This window comes from Neolamprologus brichardi, chromosome 13 (genome assembly GCF_056152115.1).
Source record: "Neolamprologus brichardi isolate AB-2024 chromosome 13, ASM5615211v1, whole genome shotgun sequence".
NCBI lineage: Eukaryota > Metazoa > Chordata > Actinopteri > Cichliformes > Cichlidae > Neolamprologus > Neolamprologus brichardi.
The window spans coordinates 650,961-673,231 of NC_142116.1; the positions used below are offsets into that span (position 1 = coordinate 650,961).

At 48.4% G+C, this 22,271-nt stretch overlaps 1 protein-coding gene across 4 annotated transcripts; it reads right to left on the reverse strand.

Annotated features, from left to right (window-relative positions):
- Nucleotides 1–2,377: 2,377 nt before the first annotated feature.
- On the reverse strand, nucleotides 2,378–21,381 carry nfkb2 (nuclear factor of kappa light polypeptide gene enhancer in B-cells 2 (p49/p100)). Of its 4 annotated transcripts, XM_087849904.1 has the most exons (25): nucleotides 21,277–21,297; nucleotides 20,487–20,982; nucleotides 19,613–19,723; nucleotides 14,495–14,534; nucleotides 12,943–13,012; nucleotides 12,270–12,310; nucleotides 11,103–11,201; nucleotides 9,774–9,925; nucleotides 9,128–9,240; nucleotides 8,732–8,890; nucleotides 8,400–8,504; nucleotides 8,236–8,324; nucleotides 7,368–7,506; nucleotides 7,037–7,150; nucleotides 6,703–6,909; nucleotides 6,466–6,607; nucleotides 6,268–6,382; nucleotides 5,871–6,078; nucleotides 5,622–5,791; nucleotides 5,437–5,539; nucleotides 5,188–5,366; nucleotides 4,934–5,021; nucleotides 4,681–4,850; nucleotides 3,116–3,227; nucleotides 2,378–2,912 (listed from the first exon to the last, which is right to left on the reverse strand). In XM_087849904.1, exons 3-25 carry the CDS (start codon nucleotides 19,627–19,629, stop codon nucleotides 2,842–2,844), a joined length of 2,703 nt encoding a protein of 900 aa, XP_087706030.1. In that variant the 5' UTR covers nucleotides 19,630–19,723; nucleotides 20,487–20,982; nucleotides 21,277–21,297; the 3' UTR covers nucleotides 2,378–2,841. The 4 variants fall into 4 exon arrangements, with proteins under 4 accessions (XP_087706030.1, XP_087706031.1, XP_087706032.1 ...); XM_087849905.1 differs by lacking the exon at nucleotides 20,487–20,982 and having other exon boundaries at nucleotides 21,277–21,381; XM_087849906.1 differs by lacking the exon at nucleotides 21,277–21,297 and having other exon boundaries at nucleotides 20,576–21,266.
- Nucleotides 21,382–22,271: the final 890 nt, after the last annotated feature.

A 22,271-nucleotide genomic window follows, 5' to 3' on the forward strand; every position in this document is an offset into this window, starting at 1 on the left:
GGTTAAAAAAATAATTTCACACACAAAAAAAGAGCTAAAAAATTCACCACACTGGGAAGGGTGAAGACAACTGGGTCGCCCGGCCCTGGCCACGAGGTGTCCCTTATTTATTTCTCAGGGAGTTGGCAACCCTATTTCTGTACTGAACAGTCATTTAAGATGAGTTAGTAAATAACAATTAGCTCATGTTGTTCATGAGACTAAAATCATCTCACTGTGGTAATGTAAATATAATATGGCCAATATTATAGTTATTGTCAGATTATTATGATATGTATATATATTTATGTATATATAGATAAAGATATATATATATATATGTAGAGGCTTTAAAACCAAGTTAACGCTGAAAGTACAGACATCACTAATGTCGCACAACATGTGGCCAACAGCAATGGGTCGTGGAATTTCAGTGGTACAGACTGCACTCCAAGGGCGTAGATTTGGCGTGGACGGAAGGGGCGTGTCCTCACCAATAATTTGATCTCTTCGAGTAAAGAACAACAAGAAAAAAAACGATCTGTCAGCGTCTCATTCACCCAGCGGTGCAGGAAGAGTTAAATTACGTTCTCTACTGGAGTCCTGCGTCATGTGACAAATATGGCCAATGTGATTGGCTGAGCCTTTCAGGGAGCTCTGTTTAGTTTCAGCAGCGGCAAACCTGCTGCGAGGAGGAGAGGAGGACGGCAGCAAAGAGGAAGAACCCGGATATAAGAAAGTGTTTTTCAAAGAAACCTGTAAGTCACTTAAAGCCAAATTCACTCATAAAATGTGTCACAATAACGTTACAGCTATGCTAGGCTTTGGCCACATCAGGCTAAAACTGTAACCATGGATACCGTGTTTGGAAACTAACAGCACAACAGCAGCACTATTAGTTCTCTCAGTCTCAGAGCAGCGTTTCTCATTTTGATTGAAACTGTCAGAGAAAACGGAGCCTCGAGCAGCAGGATGTTAGTTTACAGGCTGTTAGGATTATATGTCTAACATTAAAATGTTGGTGACACAATAATTTCATCCTAATGACACTGACATATTTATAGGGTTAATTTTTGAGACAAAATATCACGAGGTAGTCATGATTGTGCAAATATCCACCTTGTAGTGCAGTTTGCACAAATTGTTGTAAAAATGCACTCAGCCTACAAACATTACTGACGAGTCAAGATCTGCACAAAGTGACAGAAACACTGAAGCAGCTCGTTTTATTCTTATTGTCATGTTTGTCCTGTTTGTCAGCTGACAGAGGCAGCTCTGCCATGTTGTAGCTCAGAGGTGAAGAGGTCAGAGGTCACTGATGATGATTTGGTGCTATAGATTAACTAGTATTTATTATCATGACAGTTGTCAGGCTGCTGATGTAAACTGATTCATTAGTGTTTATTTGACAAAGAATCTGAATTGTCTCACTTTTTATATGGCACCAATCAATGTGTTATTTTATCAGGTAACAATATGTCCCAGTGCAGTCAGAGGGGAGGAGCCAGGGTCAAAGGTGAGGCACATCAAGCACAGAATAATTTTAATCTGAGGATAAAATGCAGGTACTGAGGCTGGAAGAAGCTTCAGTGCTCTCAGAGACTAAACGCATAGCGTTTTTTTAAAAGCCGAGAAATGCGCCGTATTTGATAGCTTGCTGCGAGACCTCACACCGAGCACATCTACTGCGGGTGTGGTGCCTGTTATCGACCCGGAGTTAGCAACATCCCCCAAAAACCCGAAGAGGAGAGTCCTGGCCCCTAGCCCTGCCAGTGTAGCAGAAATGATGAGGATGATGATGCAGCAGCAGCCGTTCTTCTCTGCGTGAGTAGCTTCATGTTGTTCGTGTGTAATTTAGGTTGAGTAGGCTAACCACGTTATTACATTAATGCATGTAAGGTGAACTAGCAAACACCATCATAGCTACATGCGGCTGTCTTCTTGTTTGATGGCAGATACTCCCTTCACCCTGGACAAAAAGGCTAAAATGACCAAAGAAAAAGTGGAAAACAGTTAAACATGAGAGGTTTTTGGACAAAGTTTGTGTTTTTTCCATTGTTTAAGCACCAGCACCGTTTCAAAAGTACCGGTTTGGCACCGGTATCGGATAAAACCAGACGTCTCACATCACATCCGTCTCCAGGTGCATTAATCCTGTGCCGACACTTTTTGTTCGCCTCTTGGATCAGAGTTAAAATCCTCCTGCTGACAAACCGCGAGACCATGAGCTTAGCTCCTCCTTTAAACTCACCTCAGAAAACGAAGGAACACTATTTATATTTGGTTTGTAAACGGCGGCGCGACCACATGGCGGGCAGGTCGCCGTCTGTTCATTCTGGTAAACGTTTATTTTTAATTCCTCTCTTAAGCACGGTCTGATTGGCTCATATTCACATCAAACATACGTTTAGTTTTGGTATCATCGCTTTATTTTTGAGGCGCTGGGATCGTCCATATCAGGCAGCAGGCGTGCTGCGTTTCAGACCGGACAGAAAATGGGAAATTCCAGTTTCCAGAATGGAGAAGAAGCAGCTCAGTGTGAAAGTGAAACAACAGATTTATTGATCATCCACCCAACTTTTCAAAAAGGTTATTGACACGACACACATACTCTTTAATAAAGTAAAATTATTACAGGAAAAGGAAACATAAGTTAAAAAGAGCACGCTCTGACATCTATGGTACAGTTTCAGCGCCGATTCGTCCGTCCTCTGTTTTATGAAAAACTTCATCTTGATTCGCTGAGCTGGATTTCAAATGTTCGTCTCGACCCTACAGGAAGCAAACGTTTACAGTCCGATCTCCGAAACCCGCCGCAGGTTTCTGATGGATCGCAGAAGGATGGTGCTCGTGACGCACTCGTCACTGCACGCCCGCGGGCGGCTCCACGTCCTCCATTGGTTGGCTGCCGAAGCCGCTGTCGACAGTGACGTCTGATCGAAGAGAAGAATAAGAACGAGGTGAGTGGGTCTGTTGGACGTAACGAAACGTAAACAGCACTTCGATGTTCGATGTGAGACTAAAAACAGATTCCAGTCGTCGCTGTTCTGCACATGCTCAGTACCGCCCTGCTCTACCGCTGCGGCGTGTAAAACATCAGACCTGAGCAGAGCTAACGGACGCCTCCGTCAGTTACCTGTGTTGTGTTTGTCGTCTCGGAGCTCGGCGTTCCTCAGCAGTCGGACTCCTTCTGTCAGACCGAGAGACTGCAGAGCTTCAACCAGGCCTTCGACTGCACCTCCACCCAGCTGCAAACACACACACGTTTAATCTGAGCTGCAAACACACACACGTTTAATCTGAGCTGCAAACACACACGTTTAATCTGAGCTGCAGACACACACACACGTTTAATCTGAGCTGCAGACACACACACACGTTTAATCTGAGCTGCAAACACACACACGTTTAATCTGAGCTGCAAACACACACACGTTTAATCTGAGCTGCAGACACACACACACGTTTAATCTGAGCTGCAAACACACACACGTTTAATCTGAGCTGCAAACACACACACGTTTAATCTGAGCTGCAAACACACACACGTTTAATCTGAGCTGCAAACACACACACGTTTAATCTGAGCTGCAAACACACACACGTTTAATCTGAGCTGCAAACACACACACGTTTAATCTGAGCTGCAGACACACACACGTTTAATCTGAGCTGCAAACACACACACGTTTAATCTGAGCTGCAAACACACACACGTTTAATCTGAGCTGCAAACACACACACGTTTAATCTGAGCTGCAAACACACACACGTTTAATCTGAGCTGCAAACACACACACGTTTAATCTGAGCTGCAAACACACACACGTTTAATCTGAGCTGCAAACACACACACGTTTAATCTGAGCTGCAAACACACACACGTTTAATCTGAGCTGCAAACACACACACGTTTAATCTGAGCTGCAAACACACACACGTTTAATCTGAGCTGCAAACACACACACGTTTAATCTGAGCTGCAAACACACACACGTTTAATCTGAGCTGCAAACACACACACGTTTAATCTGAGCTGCAAACACACACACGTTTAATCTGAGCTGCAAACACACACACGTTTAATCTGAGCTGCAAACACACACACGTTTAATCTGAGCTGCAAACACACACACGTTTAATCTGAGCTGCAGACACACACACACGTTTAATCTGAGCTGCAGACACACACACACGTTTAATCTGAGCTGCAGACGTCTGCAGCTTAACGTGGAAGACTGCCCTGAGAGTCCCGCTGCTGCAGTACCCACATACTCCACCAGGAGGAGCCCATGACATTCAGTTGGTTTCAGTTCTTATTCTACAGAAAATCACCTCCAGGTGCTTCACGCCGTACGTTAGAGACTCGGCAGTAATAACAGGCGTCGCTGCTCACAGGTATCACAGGTGTGTCTGACAACCTGATAAACAGGAAACGTCCCTCACAGAGCCTTCCTCTGAATAATAAATGATGCTTCCTGTTTGTGTGGCAGAGCCGGGACAGGTGAGCTGTTACCTGCAGCTGATTTCAGGTAAAGACCCTAAAACGGTGGCGAGGACGAACTCCCTGTTAACAGGAAGAGACCTCTAATTGACTCGGGCAGAGGGAGAGGCGGACACGTGGGGTGCCATCACGTGAGGCCGGCTGTCAGACCCGATGCAGCCTCAGTGAGGCACGTGTGCGGTGGGCGTGGCTCTCACCTTGTAATGGCGCAGCAGCTGGCGGCAGGGCGCCGGACTGTCCTGGTACAGGTGAGTCAGCGTCATCATGCCCAACTTCTCCGCCAGTTTCTTCCAGGGGACGTCGCCGACGCTCAGCACGTCCACGAGCCGCGACAGCGTGTCCTCGTCGAGCCCCGCGCGCTCCCCCTCTGTGGCGGCATCGCAGCGTCACGTTAGCTTGTTTTTAGTAACATCTGAAAGGCGATCAGCTAAAAAGAGAAAAGCGACGAACCTTCAGCGCTGCTGGTCGTCGGTCTGATGTTCCCGCCGCCGCGCCGATCCGACTTCGGGCTCTTAGATGGCGACAACACTTTCCTGACCTGCAGAGGTGATGTAGCCACACACAGCTGTTAGCGTCCTCACAAACCGACGTTCAGAAAACGCCACCTGAGCGTGTACTCTGAATCGATTACCCAGCTGTTGGTCGATCACATCTGTCGTCTCTACATCTGGAAAAGATGCTTTTATTTTGAAAGTACAACTTACCTTTTGACATTTAGCCAGGTCCAGGGGGGTGTGGCCTCCCGCAGGTCTCTTGCGGGGATTGGATGTCTTTGGGGCGAGCTCTCGCTCTTTCTCTTCTTCTCTGATTGGTTCATCTTCATCGTCTGAGGAGGAGGAGCTGAAGAAGAGCGGCTCGTCGTTCTCGATGGACTTATCAGCACCTGAGGAACACCACCTTTAATCACCTGCTCGTTAAACGTGGCTCCGCCTCCCCATGTGTGCGCGTCTCACCTGCAGCGATGAGCATGGAGCAGAAGGTCGGCGAGCTGAGGCTCGCGGCCAGGTGGAGCGGCGTGTTTCCTCCAAACGTGCAGGCGTTAACGTCAGCGCGGAGCTGGAAACACAAAGACGTTGATGACATCAGAGTCACGCTGCAGGTTGATGTAAACAAGCTCCGCCCCCTGCTGTCGCGTTACCTCGGTGATGAGCAGGCAGGCCACCTTGAACAGGTTTTCTCTGACGGCCAGGTGGAGGGGGGTGTTCCCGCTCTTCTGCTCAGGCTCGTTTATTTTGGCTCCGCCCTCCACCAGCAGACGCAGGCAGCGCTCGCCGTCCCTCCTCACGGCCAGGTGAAGCGGGTGGAGGCCTGACGGAGAAACGTTTCGGTTACTTTCAGCCTTTTATATTTCTGTGGGGGTGTGTGAGGGGGGGGGGCGTTCTCTCACCGTGGAAATCGGGCATGTTGACCAGGTGGGCGTGGCATTCTCCCAGGTGAGCCAGCAGGAAGCGAAGAATGTTGTGGTCCCCGGCCAGCGCCGCCAGGTGGAGGGGGGTGCGGCCATCTTTGTCCACCAGGCTGGGGTCAGCCCCCGCCTTCAGCAGCACCTCCACCACCTTCACCTGCCGCGTGATCACCGCCAGGTGCAGGGGAGTCTGAGGAGGAGGAGTCAGGGTCACGTGATGAGCATGTTTGCAGCTTCCTGCAGCGCCCTAACCTGCCCGACAGGTGTGTGCGCCGCTGCGATCAGAGCACAAACAGGAAAAACTTCCCGGGACTTCACCTGCTGAAAACACCTGATCTGCCAGTTTCTGAAGGAACAGACAGGAGGGGGAGGAGCTTACCTGCTGGAGGTGGTTGGCGGTGTTGACGATGCCTTGCTGCTGGCTGCTGAGCAGCGTGTGGATCAGCTGCTGGATCACACCTGTCTGATGGTGGATGACGGCGAGGTGCAACGGCCTGGGAGGAGAAACAAACACGTGAAGCCATCAAACAAACCTCAGAGGAGAAACGTGCTCTGATTGGTTCTCAGAAACACTCACGTGTCTCCGTTTCCATCTTGGATGCCACACAGGTGTCTCTGGATGGCGAGGAGGACGCGAGCGTCTCCGGTGCTGCAGTACTGCAGCAGGGCGGTGGCGGTCTGCCGGGCGCTCTGAGAGACTCTGCTGTTGAGGGCGGCAGCTGGAAACGCAGCACAGGTGGAGGTTCAGGTGAGAGAGCGTGCAGCGGCACGCCATCGGCGTACGGCGAGACGAGAACACAGTTTAGCTTCTTACCGATCTGAAGGAGCTGCTGACGCAGCGGCGAGTCGCTCTGTCCTCCCGTCTGTCTGTCGGTCTGCTGCTGAGCAGCACCTGACTGAGGGGCGGAGCCTGACATCTGAGCCCCTCCCCCATTACCAAAGCCAGGGAAAGAGACATTAAAAAAGCCTCCCGTTCCTGCTCCGCCCCCGGCGCCGTTCATCTCCTGGTGGAACTGAAATCCTGCAGAAAGAAGATTCAAAACTCAGGACGAGGAACGCCTCGGCGCCGCGCCCGTTTGTCTGACGCCTTCCTCTCATGTTCATGCGAGGAAATCCCCCTCTGATGCCAATCTGAGAAACATTCCTACCTCCTCCTCCTGATCCACCAAAGCCCCCGGCTCCTCCTCCTCCTCCTCTTCCTCCTCTCCAGTGCTCATAGTGAGGCAGCGGCTTCTGCTTCTTCCTCAGCACCTCCTCTTTGTCTGCGAGGGAGAGAAGACGAGACGACGGTGACGGAAAACAAACGGCTGCTGCGTAACGAACACCTGAGTGAGTAGGTGAGGACTGAAAGTCTGTGCAACAGTTTCCACTGTGGGAAACCCCAGAGCTGTGACCTTTAACCCCAAACATCTGCGAGCCTCTGTGGGGATTTACCGGCGGCGCCTGGTTAGAACGTGCTCGTGCAGCGTGGCGGCTCACCTAGGACTTGCGGGATGTAGGTGAACTGTTTGGGGTCACTGCTGTCGCCCGCCTTCTTCCTCCTCAGCTGCAGGAAGACGGTGACGGGCCGCTCGATCTCTGTGCTGTGATAGGCCGGCGTTTTGAACACGATGGCGTACTGCAGAGAGGAGACCAGTTACTCAGTGTTAAGTGTTTTCTTCTTCGTGGCCTCTATTAGACCAGCTTTGCATGAGTGAAGGTTCGAAATAATCCTTCTTTACATTACACAGCCCCTCAGATCACCCTTGGCCTAAAATAAGCTGTTGTAGCTCCTCCCCCTTTAAGACAATGCCAAAGAGCCTCCAACACCACGGAGAACTGCCGTGTATGGTCTTCCTGTTCCACAGGGGGCGCTCTTGAGCTGGTAAAAGCGTCTTTAACAGTGAACTGAACACTAAAAACCACTGACAGCCGTCTGTGTTCACTGTCACAGCTGCAGTGCGTCACATGACGGCGTGCTGTGCGTCGGGGCTTTCCTGCTCATCGGAAAAAGCCACCGACACTTTATTAATATTATTTTCACAATTTTTAACGTCACACACCACAAACCCACAAACTGCAGGTTTATTGTGTTGAAGGCTGCTCTGTTGGTCTCTCGGCGACTCAGACGTTTCCTACGAAGCAGATCTGAGACGGCAGAGCTGCTCCTCGCAGCTTCCTGTTTCCCCCAAACGCAGCCGAACGCTGCTGGACGAGTTCAGCTGCCTCAGCTTCAGCTTCAGGCAGCTGAACTCGTCCAGCGGGCGATGTTTGGAACGAAGCGTCTGCAGCCTGATTGGAGGATTTCCCCTCAGAGCGCGCACACACACACACACACACACACACACACACACACACACACACTTACCTGTTTGTGGACGTCCGTGGGGGAGAAGTCCCCAAACGCCTCCCAGCATCCGTCCTCGTCCTCCTCGTAAAACCGGATCTCGATGTCATCTGAGGAGCACAGAGGCATGATGGGATACGTCTGCAGCGGCGGTGAAAACAAAGCGCTGACGGTTTGTCGTTTACCTTTCTGGACTTTGTCGCAGAGCAGGAAGATCTCGTCTCCTCCGAGCACCGAGCCGCACGTCTTGTCCATGCGTGAGATCTTCAGGTTGGAGGCGTTGGGCGACTCTGCAGGAGGAACAGACGTCAGAGCTGAGCGGCTCGTTTTCAGCTTCGTTACATCGTTGACTTTAATAAACAAACTGGTTACTTCAAACACGTCTGCAAACACAGCTCATCGTTACAAAGTTCACAGCGCTCAGATCAGCTGAGCAGGACGCTCAAGCCTCCGTCCAATCAGAGGCCCGAGGACGCCGCAGCACAGCGAGCTCTTGTCTAAGCAAACCTTTACTCACTGCTGTCGTAGATGGGGTTGGAGACGACGGGCTTCAGCGCTCGGGTGAAGGCGCCGGTGCTGTCCTGCAGGTAGGCGGTGAACTTTAACCTGACGATGTTCAGGTCCATCGTCTTGCCGAGCTCCTTGGCCTCCTTCACGATGGCCGACTCCTCGACATCTGCAAACACGCACGAGTGCGACACCTTTAATTCTGCTCGTCTGATCGTTACGTTTACGGTCTGACGTTTGTGCGCGGACATGACAGCGCGGCGTGTTCTGACGCTTAAAGAAACAGGAAGTTCACAAACTGAAAGGAGGATTCTGACTTTCTGTTTCTGAACGTCTGAAACCAAAACGATTTCACGATCACAGCAAACCACGAAACGACGACTCTGGACTGCTCAGGTGAGTCTACCTGTCAGGTGACAGTGCGGTCCTTTCAGCCGCTTCTTCTCTTCTCTCAGCCTCCGGCTCAGAACTTCAACCACACCCTTCTTGGTCACATGGAGGATCCCCAGGTTGCTGAACCTACAGGAAGTGACATCATCCATTATGCACAGTGTGTCTTTTCTACATAAAGGTCGTGACTGCAGCGAAACACAGTCAGCGATGTGTTCAGGGTGTTTTCATTACAGTAAAGATTCCCAACACTTTACAGAAAGCTGCGACTTCCTCTTTGGACTTTTCCAGCAGCACAAACGCACAAACGCACAAACACACAAACACACAAACGCACAAACGCACAAACACACAAACGCACAAACACACAAACGCACAAACGCACAAACGCACAAACACACAAACACACAAACGCACAAACGCACAAACACACAAACGCACAAACCTGCCTCTCTGTCTTTAAACTGACACTGAATCCAAACTTTAACAAAACAACAAAAACACATTTAACTGATAAAGAAAATGAAATAACAATAAAATAAATATTAAATAAAAAGATTCAAAGACTGACTGAAGCTGACTCTGAGGGGGTCGTTGTGTTTTTAATAATAATAAGGCCAGGGGGAGGGGCTAATAATGCTGTGATGTGATTGGATACTGACGAGGCGGTGAGGTCGTTGGGGCCAATGTCGATGGTGCAGGTGCCGTTTTCGACGCAGTGGCGTCCAACCAGACTGTGGGCGTGGACGCGAGGAGGGTCGGTGTGCGTCACCAGCTGGACCTCGACCCGGGCCAGACCCACGTAGTTATTGATCTGAGGAACAAAGACAGCGTTACGGTCTGCACGCCACAGGCGGGCGTCAGGTTGGACTCCATGAACAGCTTTGATAAAAATGTGGATGTTCTGGTTACAGGTGTGTAATGATGCAGGCTGGAGGTTCTGTGTAACAGGGTCATGAATCACATTGTTATAATTACACAAACTGTTCCTGTTATACCTGACCTTTAGGACCTCCAAGCCTGTAGTTATGTTCATTATCAGTTAGAGCCCCTCCTCATTCTTTTCTTCTTCTTCTTTGGTGCAATCCTATAAATACAGTGTACCCCTTTTGCCTCTCCCCTTTTCTACAATTCCCCTGTGGGAGAGGTGGGTGTAATTTCTTTCCAACACTGTAAAACACACATATAATTCATATTTAGTGATTTTAGTTCAATTATTGTCATTATTAAGCCTGTTTTTGTTAGATGTTATAAGTGTGTAGTATGTGTGTATCATAAATGTGTTTTAGGTGCCATAAATGCTAGCATGGATATATACTCCTTGCTAGCTTGGAAGTTGAGCTAACCCTCTTCCCCACTGTTTGTATTTGGTCGTAGGAGCTGGAGTGGGCAAATGATTTACTTGGAGGCCTTTCTTTCTTTTACCTTTTTTGATCAGACACAACGCAGAATCACACCGGTTACATCTGCAGTGTGAACTTTGAGCCACGTGTTGCACAATTATTACACAAACATCAGAAACGTTTAAAACCTGCTGTAGGACACGAACGATAAAGAGCCCAGCACGGAGCCCAGTGGGACACGCCGGCTCTCTGAGGATAAACATGTTTGTTATTGATGAGAGCTCCTCCGAGCGTCTCCACGGGGAGATCAGGTGTAGCACCGAGCTGTTTCCCCAGACGATCCCCCGGCTCTCCCACATTTCCTGTCCCGATAAAAAAGCTCCAAAAAGTCTTTAACTGTGACTGTGGAGAGAGCGCACGAACAGGGACGCTCATCCATTCACTGTTCGTGAAGAACATTTGTTCCTCAAACTGTGAAGATCGGTACAAATGTGGCGCTCGCCCCCACCTGCCTGGAAACTCCACATTTCCCGATCAGCACTGATTGATTATCGGATCGTTTATCCAGAAATAAATGTCCGACTGAGTTCAGGTCGACGTACAGAAACATTGAATGCGGCGAGGCTGTTATTGCCGTGTGTTACCCACCCTCACTGTGGGGTACGTCCTCTTGTTCTTCTCGCTGGAGGCCCCCGGGAGCCCGCCGTGTGATGGCCCCTCGCACTCGTAACGGAAACGAAACCCCCTCTGTGAACACACACACGCTACAGATGAGCACAGCAGTAAAGACGAGGGAACATCTGGATCAGTTTGAGCCGTCACGCTCACAGTTTCACTTTCTCTTTGTGATCAAAGCAGCGCAACAACGTTTACAATCAGACGACGTCTGAAACTGTCGTTTCAAACAGCTGCTGTGTGCACGACTCGTGATCTTAAACTTTATTGAAACTTTATTCTGAAGAAAAGCTAGAAATGCGACTGCACATCAGAGCGGCGTGCAGGCTGTGCTGCTGCGAGCGTTTGCGTCACTGCTCTGGTTGCGTAAACTCGGCACTTCCTTTGTCTTCAGAGCAGAACTGAGCGATTTGCATAGAGACAGTCAGCAGACGCAACCTTTGGCAGCAGAAACTCCCCGTTCGTGCTCGCCGGCTCTGTCCCGCGTGCTTATATGACTGTTGGGAAAACCCGGGATAAAAGGAAGTGACTGTTGTGTTAACGTGTGGATCAGCCCACCGGGGAAGCACCGAGTCTGAACCAAATCTCTGCTTCCTGTTTGAGCTTCAGGTCGCAGCTTTGAGCTCATCATCACCTCACGCTGTTCAAACACTTTGTTTGTTTGCTTTGCCATGCACACAACAACAAACACAACAACAAACACATTTGTGTGTCGTGCTGCTGGTGTTACGTCATCACGCTGCATCCTGCCACAGCTGTAGACGTTGTATTGTCAGAGTTTTTCTACTTTAAAACATCAGGATGAGATGTTAGTGTTATGATGTAAACTCAGGCTCAGGGGAATCAAACTGGACAAAGCAGAGACTCTGATCCCTGCGCGACACCATCAGCAGCACTTAATGAACGTTCATCGGTAATGCTGGCGTCTGTTAATCACGCCACCTGACCAACAAAGGAACAATCACGTTTAAATTGTTAAAGATCTGAACCACCAATGATCCAGGTTTATCAGGCCGTCTGCGTCTTATTGCTGCGCTACGTTGTTGACGACTGCTTCGATCTTTATCTTTGTCACCTCCGTGTTTCCGCTGCTGCCTCGTCGTGTTTGTAGAGAAACAGGAAGTACGATGTGAGTCTCACCTGTTTGGGCTCTTCGATGATCTGGATGTACGGGCCGTGAGCTACAACACAAACACAGGTGAAGAAGAAACACTCGTCAGGCGCTGTGACTGATCGTTTCTCAAAGTCAACTTTCACTATTTCATCAGCGAGACGCAAAATGTTACCAGACGAGTAAATTCTAGAAGGTTGGAGATGACCAGGTGTTACTCTGTTACTCGCTGGAGTTTCTTGTAACATGTTACAGCACTGATGCCCACTAACACACTAACACACACACATACACACACACACACACACTTCTGGGTATGAAACCCAGACTGTACATGTTTCTAAACTGAGGGGGGGTACTGGGGCGCCCCCGGGGCAGGATCAGAGAGTCACCCTGAGCTGTTTGAGGTTGTAACAAAACCTAAAGATGGTGAAAGGCTCTGGACAAGGCTTGGGTTCAAATACACTCGTGTGTTCTCAGTCAGACCCGTCACCTTTGACCTTTTTAAACCAGATGTTGTGACACCCAGTGAGATGCTTCAGACAGGAGGTCAGTGTGTTAAAGGCAACAAACTGACTTAAACAACAGAAACACAAACGAGAGTCTGCAGATTGATGCTGTTTCCTCTGCATCTTTTGATTAAGGAGGCAAAAACGAGCTGCGACCTGCTCCATAGTCTGACGTGACGTCCTGAACGCTCACCTGTCTCAGGCATGAAGGGCTCCGTCTTTATGTCCACTGGAATATAGTCGTACGGCATGAACTGCTGCAGCTGCGGACGAACAAGCAGAAACATCTTTAAATGGTAAATGGCCTGTGTTTATATAGCGCTTTACACATCCAGTCATCCACACATTCACACACTGGTGATGGCAGCTACATTGTAACCACAGCCACCCTGAGGCGCACTGACAGAGGCGAGGCTGACACTGGCGCCACCGGGCCCTCTGACCACCACCAGTAGGCAACGGGTGAAGTGTCTTGCCCAAGGACACAACGACTGAGACTGTCGGAGCCGGGGCTCGAACCGGCAACCTTCCGATTACAAGGCGAACTCCCAACTGTTGAGCCACGATCGCCCACGCTCAGACCGTTCAGCACCCTCACACTGCTGTCGGTGTGAAAGCACACGTTACAGGTGTGATGTAAAACGGCAGCGGGCCCAGTGTCGATCCCTGTGGAACACCTCCATCACACAGGAAGCGGCTCGTTCGTGGCGCCTCGCTCTGTGGCGCCTCGCTCTGTGACGCCTCGCTCTGTGGCTTACGATTGGTCGCTGGCGGACATTCCAGACTCCAGTTGCCTAGGTAACCCTTGCAAAACAGTTTCAGGGGCTTCATAACGTTCCTGTGAATCATCGATTTATCGGCAAACTGACACATCTCTGGTATCAACATGATGATCAGTTAAACGTGAATCATTAGCCTGTAAACCCCCTCGCAGGCCGCGCAGGCCCTCAGGTTTCTGCTTCTCAACGAGTTTCAAACGAATCGGTGATTTCTTACCGTAACTTAAGCGCTCTGCTCTTTAACTGCCTCCACGTGTTTTACACCTTCCTGCATGATTCAGCTGCACAGAATTCCCTCATAGAGAGAATGAAGAACATTTTTGGGATGCTTCACCAAATCTAAGCTTGTAAGCTGCACATTAATCCTGAGTCTGCTGCCGTCCTGACAAACGCACCGCGCTGAGCTCGTACTCCAGCTGCTAACCTGAAGCAGACAGTGCAAACATCTGGAGCCTGTTTGTGGTGGGGCCTCCTCGAACAACTTTATTCAAACGCGTTGTTGTTGCATCAAAGCGAAAACCGACTGAAGCTCTGCGAGGCTTTGTTGTGTCACCTCTCGCCTGGTTAAATACAAAGCTGCGCTTCTCTGAATCCTCTTAAACTGGAAACGGTGTCGTTGCTCCTGAGTCAACATCCAACACTGATCCTCGCGCCGTATGAAAAGTGTCTGGACTGGTGTTGTGTCGCTGCTTCCTGCTGAGGTCTCCACAGGGTTACAACAAACCGCACGCTTTGATTCAGGCTTTGATGTAAACGCGTCTCTGCGTCTAGACGTCAAATAAAACTTCACAGATGTGCAGAAAACCTCTGAATCCATTCAGGGTGATGTAATCAGAGGAGACCTGAAATCATCTCGTGTCAGAACGAACGGTTAGAGCGAGGCTCGGGCACGCTCGCTGACCAGCTGGATTAAAAACACACTTCCTGTGGTGGAGAGAATAAAGACAAATGTAGAGAAGTACTTACGTCGTGCTCGTAGCCGCCGATGAACTGGGCTTCAGTCATCCTGCAGCACAAACAGAGACAGAAGAGAAGCGTAGAGAAGTCAGAGGCGTGTCGGAGGAACCATCGGCGAGCCGCGTCGCTTTAAGCCCCTCAGGCTGAAAGTCCCGAGAGGCGAACAAAGACACGAGCGCAGCAAAGCGATCCAAAGTTCAGCAGTTTCACTTTCACGCACTCAAACGCTGCACGCCGTCTCTCCTTCTCTCTGCTGTTTGTCTCTAATCTCCCCCCTCGCTCTGCCCCCTCCCCTTCCCGTATCTCGCTCTGCTTTCAGTCACTTCCTGGAAGTGGCTGAGCCGAGGAAAACCCCCAGAATCCCAGGCCTGCTGAGAGAGGAGGCGGGGCTACAGCTGCTGATGTCACTCTGCTGCTGCCGGTGAGGCAGACGAGGAAGAAGAGCAACAACAAACATAAAGAGAAACAGATAAACATTCGAGCTGAAGAATAAAGACGGAGTCGACATCCTGAGACAGTTAAACTCTAAATAACTCATGAACGACTTCAGCTTCGGTTAGAAGCAGCTGTGTGGAGAATAACCACAGCCGCACTCTCACAGCTCATTTCACCTCGAACCATCAGAGCGTAAACAGCTGATGAGGTCTGCAGCACGGTCATGAGAGAGCGCCCGACGGCGTTCAGCCGTCAGACCCGAGCAGTGTAACACCGAGACAAATCAGCTGATTAGAGCTGAAGCCCAGCGTGAAGCTGGAAGCAGCAGACGGGGACGAACCTGCAGAGGTTACAGCTGTGTACGGCGCTCTGTCACGGCGCTCTGTCACGGCGCTCTGTCACGGCGCTCTGTCACGGCACTCTGTCACGGCCGCTTCCTCTTTGCTCTCTTTTCTGTCTTTTTGCTGGTTTCTCCTTCGACTTCCTGTCCCTCGTCTAACGCCTCTGACTCAAAACTGATGCGAGGCTCACTGCTCTCCCAGCTTCAACCCGCTGCGACGGGACAGCCCCTCTCAGCGCATCGGCCAATCAGAGCGCTGTGCAGAGACAAACCCACAAAGGTAGAGTACGAGCGAGATGAGAGAAAACCCGAGGGGAAGTCTGCAGGAATCCACAGAGGTTATTTCTTTCATGTTTCCCTGAAACCGCTTCAGTCATTCGCTTGAATTAACCTGATGAAACATTTCTTCACCTGCGGCGTGAGAAGCACCGAACACGACGCAGACACACAAACAACAGCTGAGGATGTTTGTGACCTCGAGCAGACGTCCCAGGCCGCTTCCAGCTTCAGCTTGTTTCCCGAAGCATCCGGACGCTCTGCAGCCGAACAGCTTCGGTCAGAAGAACAGCTGACAGCAGCTGCAGGGATCTTTAAGACCTGCAGTTTAACTGGTGTGTGTTATCTGGCTTCATGGATACATTCATACATCTTCTTCCCTCCCTGAAGGACAGCACTCGCTGTCTCCAGAGGGCACGCAGCGTCCTCCGGGACGGCACACACCAGGACACCGGCTGTTTGAGCTGCTGCCGTCTGGCAGGAGGTTCAGGCTGCTGAGGTCCCGAACAAACAGACTCAAGGAGCCCTGATCAGTGCAAACAGCTGACCTGATTGGCTACCTGCCTGAACTTTTGGGGGCGGGGGAGGTAACAACAACAACAACAATAATAACAATAAAAATGTGCAATAAAACATGCACTCATCCCTTTTATTTCTTCCTTTTAGTTACTGTGTTGTTTGTGTGTCGTACTGACACGGGACAGTTTCGTTGTACTGGTGTTCCAGGTGTGACTGTGCAATGACAACAAAGAGTTACCAGTCAGAGTCATCAGCATAGAAACGATGCACAACATGTGGCAGCACATGCAGTGAAAAGACGAGTGGTCCCAGACCTGAACCCTGAGGCCTCAGAGATCAGACGGTTCAGGAGATCCAGATCATGTGATCCTCTGTATCAGAGCAGCACCATCAACAACACATGCCATCATTAACAACAGACAAAAGAGCAGCTGCTGGAAAACCACGTCCTCCAGACGAAGAGCAGGACGAGGGTGGAGATCTACAGGTGGAGCGTTTCATGCTTACGTAGACCGTCCCTCAGACTCACAAACATTTCTAAATGTTCAAACAGACGAGACGGCGATTTACAGGCAGGAGGACTCGACCTGTCAGTAACATTAGAAACGCTCAACGTGATGGATCAGAACGTTCGAGCCGATAAGAAACTGAAATAATCTCAAATCAGATCCAGATTATTCACAGAGCTTCTGTCATGGAAACAAACATCTGGTAACCGCCTCGAGTATTAAAACCTTAAAAGCTGAACTTTTCCATTCAGATAAATCAGATTGTTTCCACCAGAGCAGAAATATTTATCACCATATACATTTGAAAATTTGCAATAACGATATAACTGACGATATAATTTAAAAATACTTTACAACTCCTCAACTTTATTAGTGCAAAAAACCCATCACTGTATTTTCACTTAAACAAGCAGCTGTTTTTTATCTGCATTAAAGTTATATATAAACGTAACAGTGCAAATTCCTTGCTGACAGTTTAACCAAAAGGCATTTCCAGTGGAAACTGGCCGACATGTCCTCAGCATAACCATGTATAATATCCACAACACTTAAAAAGAGGTTATACACACACAATACGGTAACATTATGTTGAAGCACAGTACGTATCACTCCGCGAGGCTCCGCCTACGATAGCCGTAATGCTCCGACAATCCATCAAGCGGTGCGGCTTCGTAGCTTAGCAAAGTCGTACTGAAACATCTGACAGATTTTCGAGCGCCGTGCACATAAAATCGTCTCGAGGTCAGTAAACACAACCAGAGTTCATACATAAGGCACACGGGATTATAAGGGGCTCTGTCGACTTTCAGAAAAATCAAAGGATGATTTTAAGTGTCGTATTTTCCAAACAACACGGTAATAACGACGGCCCGCTAGCATGCGCTACCAAAAATAGTGCTTTGTTGTGTATCTGACGAAAGCTAAACCAGTTCCACACCAGTGAAGCTGCAGCATTTTTACAAACCAGTTCAGGTTCATCTGTTTCATTCAACGATCCACTTTCGCTCTTCTCGTTCTGCGTCACTGCCGTGATTTTTCCGCGATGTGCGTATGAAAACAAAGGCACTGCGCATGCGCGTTTCACCCGTATTCTATCGCCATATTTCATTTTCCTATCGTTGCCCAACATTACACCGGTGTTACCGTGAGCGGTGTGATGTGACGCAGCACTGGTTTCCACACTGATAAACACATTTATGTTCTTTTTACTGCAGTGATGCGAGCGTCTGAATCCACTGTTGTTCTGTGATGAGAAGTTCAATGGAGGCGTGTAAAATCAGGAAATATTTGCCATGAGTCAGAGAATATTCCCCACATATGAACTTCTAAATAAACAGCAACAACGTCGTCTTTGCTGCCTGTTAGCAGAACAACTGCCAGAAGAACTTTAATAAACCAGGGTGTGTGTCGGCTTCACGGGACACAAACGCTGCTCTTTTAGTTTCTGAACTAGAACGACTCGAATACACCTGTTATTATTCTCACAACAACATTATTATTTCCTGTTGTTATTATTATTGCATACATACACTGAGCTGATACAGGAGTGATGAAGAAAACCGACAGCGTCTGACAGGCGCAGACAGCATCACTTATAATCCAAATCTGAGGATGAGATGGTTCGTCAGTTTTATTTTCTTATCCTGACTCGTATTAAACTGGCCCCTGCTGTAAACATCAGGCGCTTCCTGCAGCTTGGCTCTGATTATGAGGAAGCAGCAACAAACTGAACGTCAGTCTGCATCGCTTTCAGGTGAGAGCCATAGAGAGTCAAACTTTCCGGTGCGCTGGGATGTTTTGTAGCAACCGCTGTTTCAGAAACAACCTCCATGCGCCTTAACGAGGTGTTAGTCATCAGCTGCTGGTTGTCACGGAAACACAAAACAGATCGAGGTCTCAGCTGGTCGGATGATTTATTTAATCTAAAACAGGCTGCTGTCGGCTTGGGACCGACGCATCAGCCCATCCTCCGTCTCAAACAGGCTCCTGTCGCTTTAAAAACATACTTTTCTCTGATTGGACAACTTGTGGAAGCCTGCAGAGGGGCACTACGTACCTACATGTGAGCTGTGCTGAATGATTTATGCAATCCACGACAGAAAGCATGACGCGCTTCAGAGCGGCGGTTTAAAAATGATTTCTTTCCTGCAAATCAAGTCAGGGGCGAGGGGGTGGAGCCTACAGCCGGGGGACGCAGACACTATTTCCTCAGGTGATCGAACACAGCTGGAAACCCACACAGACACGTGGAGGACAAACACACCCGAGTGCACCAAGCGTAACGCTGTCACATTTTCACGACCTTTAACCTTTTGATTCATGTTTGTGTTTGTTCTCATTCATCAGCTCACGGTCGATGTTTCACTGTCAGAGGGTAAAAACTCGTTTGGAGGACCAATCACATCGCTGCTCTTTATGTGTGTGTCTGTGTGTGCTGTCCAAAGCGCTGTGCGTGCAGTCGGTGTAACGTTGAAGTGAAGTCGTCTGATTAAAAATGGTAAAAGAACATGGACCCAAACGTCTTGGGTCGCAGCAGATGGCCCCGCCCCTCCCTGAGCCTGGTTCTGCTGGAGGTTTCTTCCTGTTAAAAGGGAGTTTTTCCTTCCCACTGTCACCAAAGTGCTGCTCATAGGGGGTCATATGATTGTTGGGTTTTTCTCTGTATGTATTATTGTAGGGTCGACCTTACAATATAAAGCGCCTTCAGGCGACTGTTGTTGTGATTTGGTGCTTTATAAATAAAGTTGAATTGAATGAATATTACTAATAACAACAACAATAATAATAATAGTGCCATGACGATTTAAAACAAAACCCTGGCGCTGCGGCGAGCAGGACAGGAAGTGAGATACACAGCCTGCTTTAACGTCAGTGCACAACATACAAAACAAACCAAAACAAAAATCACTTTTTGGAGCTTCAGGGCTTCCGTAGAAACCACAGAAACATTCCTGTGCGTCGCTGCGGTTTGAGCAACAGGATTCCAAAACATCTCACAACAAACAGGAAACGCATCACAGCACATTACGGGGTTAACAGCAGACGTACCGCAGGGCTCCTGCCATGGCTCAGCGCTGATGATGATGATGATGATGATGATGATGATGATGATGAGGAGGAGGAGGCAGCTGACCTGTTCTTCCTCCTTCAGGGATTTTCCTGTGGATGGTAAGCGAAGGGTTAATGACACAGCTCGGTGCTGATGGAGTCACATCAGTGGGAATTTCCACCCTCCTCCTCTCTGATGTTTGGGGACGATCAGGGAGCTCAGGCCCAACAGTCCGCCTTCACCACAGCCTCAGTTTCACAAGGTTAGCTTAGCACAAACACTGAGAACCAATGGAAACTGTTAGCCTAAAAACACAACAGAGCCCCTGAAGTGTGCCTGTCAGCTGAGAGGAGGAGCAGCTCTGGAAAGGTCACATTTACATCTGCTTTCATGTGTTTTTGGAAAAATGTTTTTCAAAAGTTTTTCAAGCTACTCAGAAAAATTCATCTTTCAAAGAAAATGATGAATTTTTTTCAATGATTTGCAAACCAAACGAGGCGTTTAGGCGCCGTCAGAACTTTCTGTTCTACAAACAGACGAGGAAGACTTTCTGAACTTGTGACTCTCCTCGGCCTGATTTAAACTCTCCTCAGCTTCTTTAATCCGCTTTGATATTTTCACGTCTGTAAGGCAGAAATTCTCCTTTCATTCATTTTTCCACAGCGGACAGAAAAGTCTCATTTTAATGCAGCACCATCAGCACCATCAGCACCACACCTGTGCTCCGCGAGCGTCACGTGATTGTTGGCTGCTGTCTGTTGTATATTTGTGAGTCTGTGAGCACCTTGAGGCGACTGCTGTTGTGTTTGTGCTTTATAAATAAAACAGACAGGAATATTAAATCTTGTGAACATCTCTTTTGATCATATTTACAGTAATGACGTCTGCGGATGTCATCAGAGCGCCTTAAAGGAAAACTTCAGGGTCAGAGTTCAGTGTCATAACGATGAATGTTCCCTAACCCTGCAGATGTCTGACGTCAGCACGGCTGTTTCACGGGTTCGTTTTGGGGAAATGTGCGAGCAGAGCCACACGCGTTGGATCCAACGTGAACACCTGGATGGAGATGATGCAGGTGTGGTGGAGCGCCGACGGCAGGGCTGGCGTTCAGCACGCTTCCTGTTAGAAAGGCCTTGTTTCCTCTGGAACGTCTTTCAGGTACATCTGAGACGCAGGTGGGCCACGCTGAGACCACCACACGCCACACTGGAAGTCCTCACTCCGCGGCCCCTCGGCAGGCTTCCGGAAACTGGCGAATCTGAGGGCTCGGTGTGCGGTAAAGGATCATTTTGACCTGTGAAGCAGCTCAAACCCCAGGAGCCGAGCGGCTATTTAACTGGATTCTTTGCGCCTGACAACAAACACGAGCCTGGATTATAGAAGCAGAACGAGCCGGTTTAAACATCACAGCGCAAGCGCAACACCTCAACACGTCATCTGTATCAAACACAACCAGCGCTGAAACAACCCAATAATCGATCATCAATAATCCTCAGTGATCGAGTAACAGCTGCTCACGTCACCCCGAATGTTTGTCACGCGAAAATGAGGCACATTAAAGTCCGGCTGTGGCGGAATCACCTGTTACAGGTTCCAGCGCTCGGTTATTATTTTATTTTATTGATCAGCAGTTTGACTTTAAATGAAGTTAAAGAAACGTTACCTGCGTGCAGCTCTCAACGTTCCCTTCAGTCTGGAAACTCCAAACTGGATTCAGCAACAAGACCAAGATCACAACCCCGAGGTCACGTCCTGCTCCCGATTTTCAAAATAAAGGTAAGAACCCTGCACCTCTGATGTGAAGCGAACAGGAGAGAAATCTGTGTGAAAAACATTCAAACGAGAAGAGAAAAAAAACAACAAAAAAGGAGGACAATAAAACAATAACAGTCTCAAAAAATATTCAGGAAAATTAAAAAAACAGCATTTCAAATGTTTTTTTAAATTTATATATCAAACATTCATATTATCTTAATTATTATTTATTTCCTCTGAACTCACCGACTGTAATACAGTCAGTTCAGAGATATCACTGTTTTATTTGAATTTTTAGATTTTATGTTTATTTAAAATTCTCCAGATAATTTTATACAAATTATTAAAATAATTAATTTAAGGAGAAAAGCAAAAAGATACAAACTTTTTTACACAAACAGAAAAATTAGAAATATAAACAAAAAAAGAAGCTTTTAATGCTTTGTATAAAAAAATAATTAAACTAAATTATATTTAACTATTTCACTATCCTTTCAAAATGTGCGGTAAAATGATGCTTTTGTTTTGATAATCAGGAAGTCATGTCCCGCCCTCCGCGACAAACTTGACTTAGCTCAGCTCGGTTGTCATGGTGACCGCAGGCAGGCAGTCAGATTGGAAAGCCCCAGAGCTGAAGGGGAATTCCGGCACCACGTGGCAAACTCTACCCACTGATTGGTGGACGGTAAAGGGGAGCCACGCCCACCCAGGCAGAAAAACAAGAAAAAAAACAAAAAGGAAACTTGTTTTTTAAAAAACGAATAAAGTTAAAAACTTTACAAAAATAGTAAAAACAAATGAACGATGATAGAGAGAAAAATACAAAGACATGAAAAATATTACATATATTCTTTTACTGCTCCTATACAGCTGTGAGTGTGTGTGTGCGTGTGTGTGTGCGTG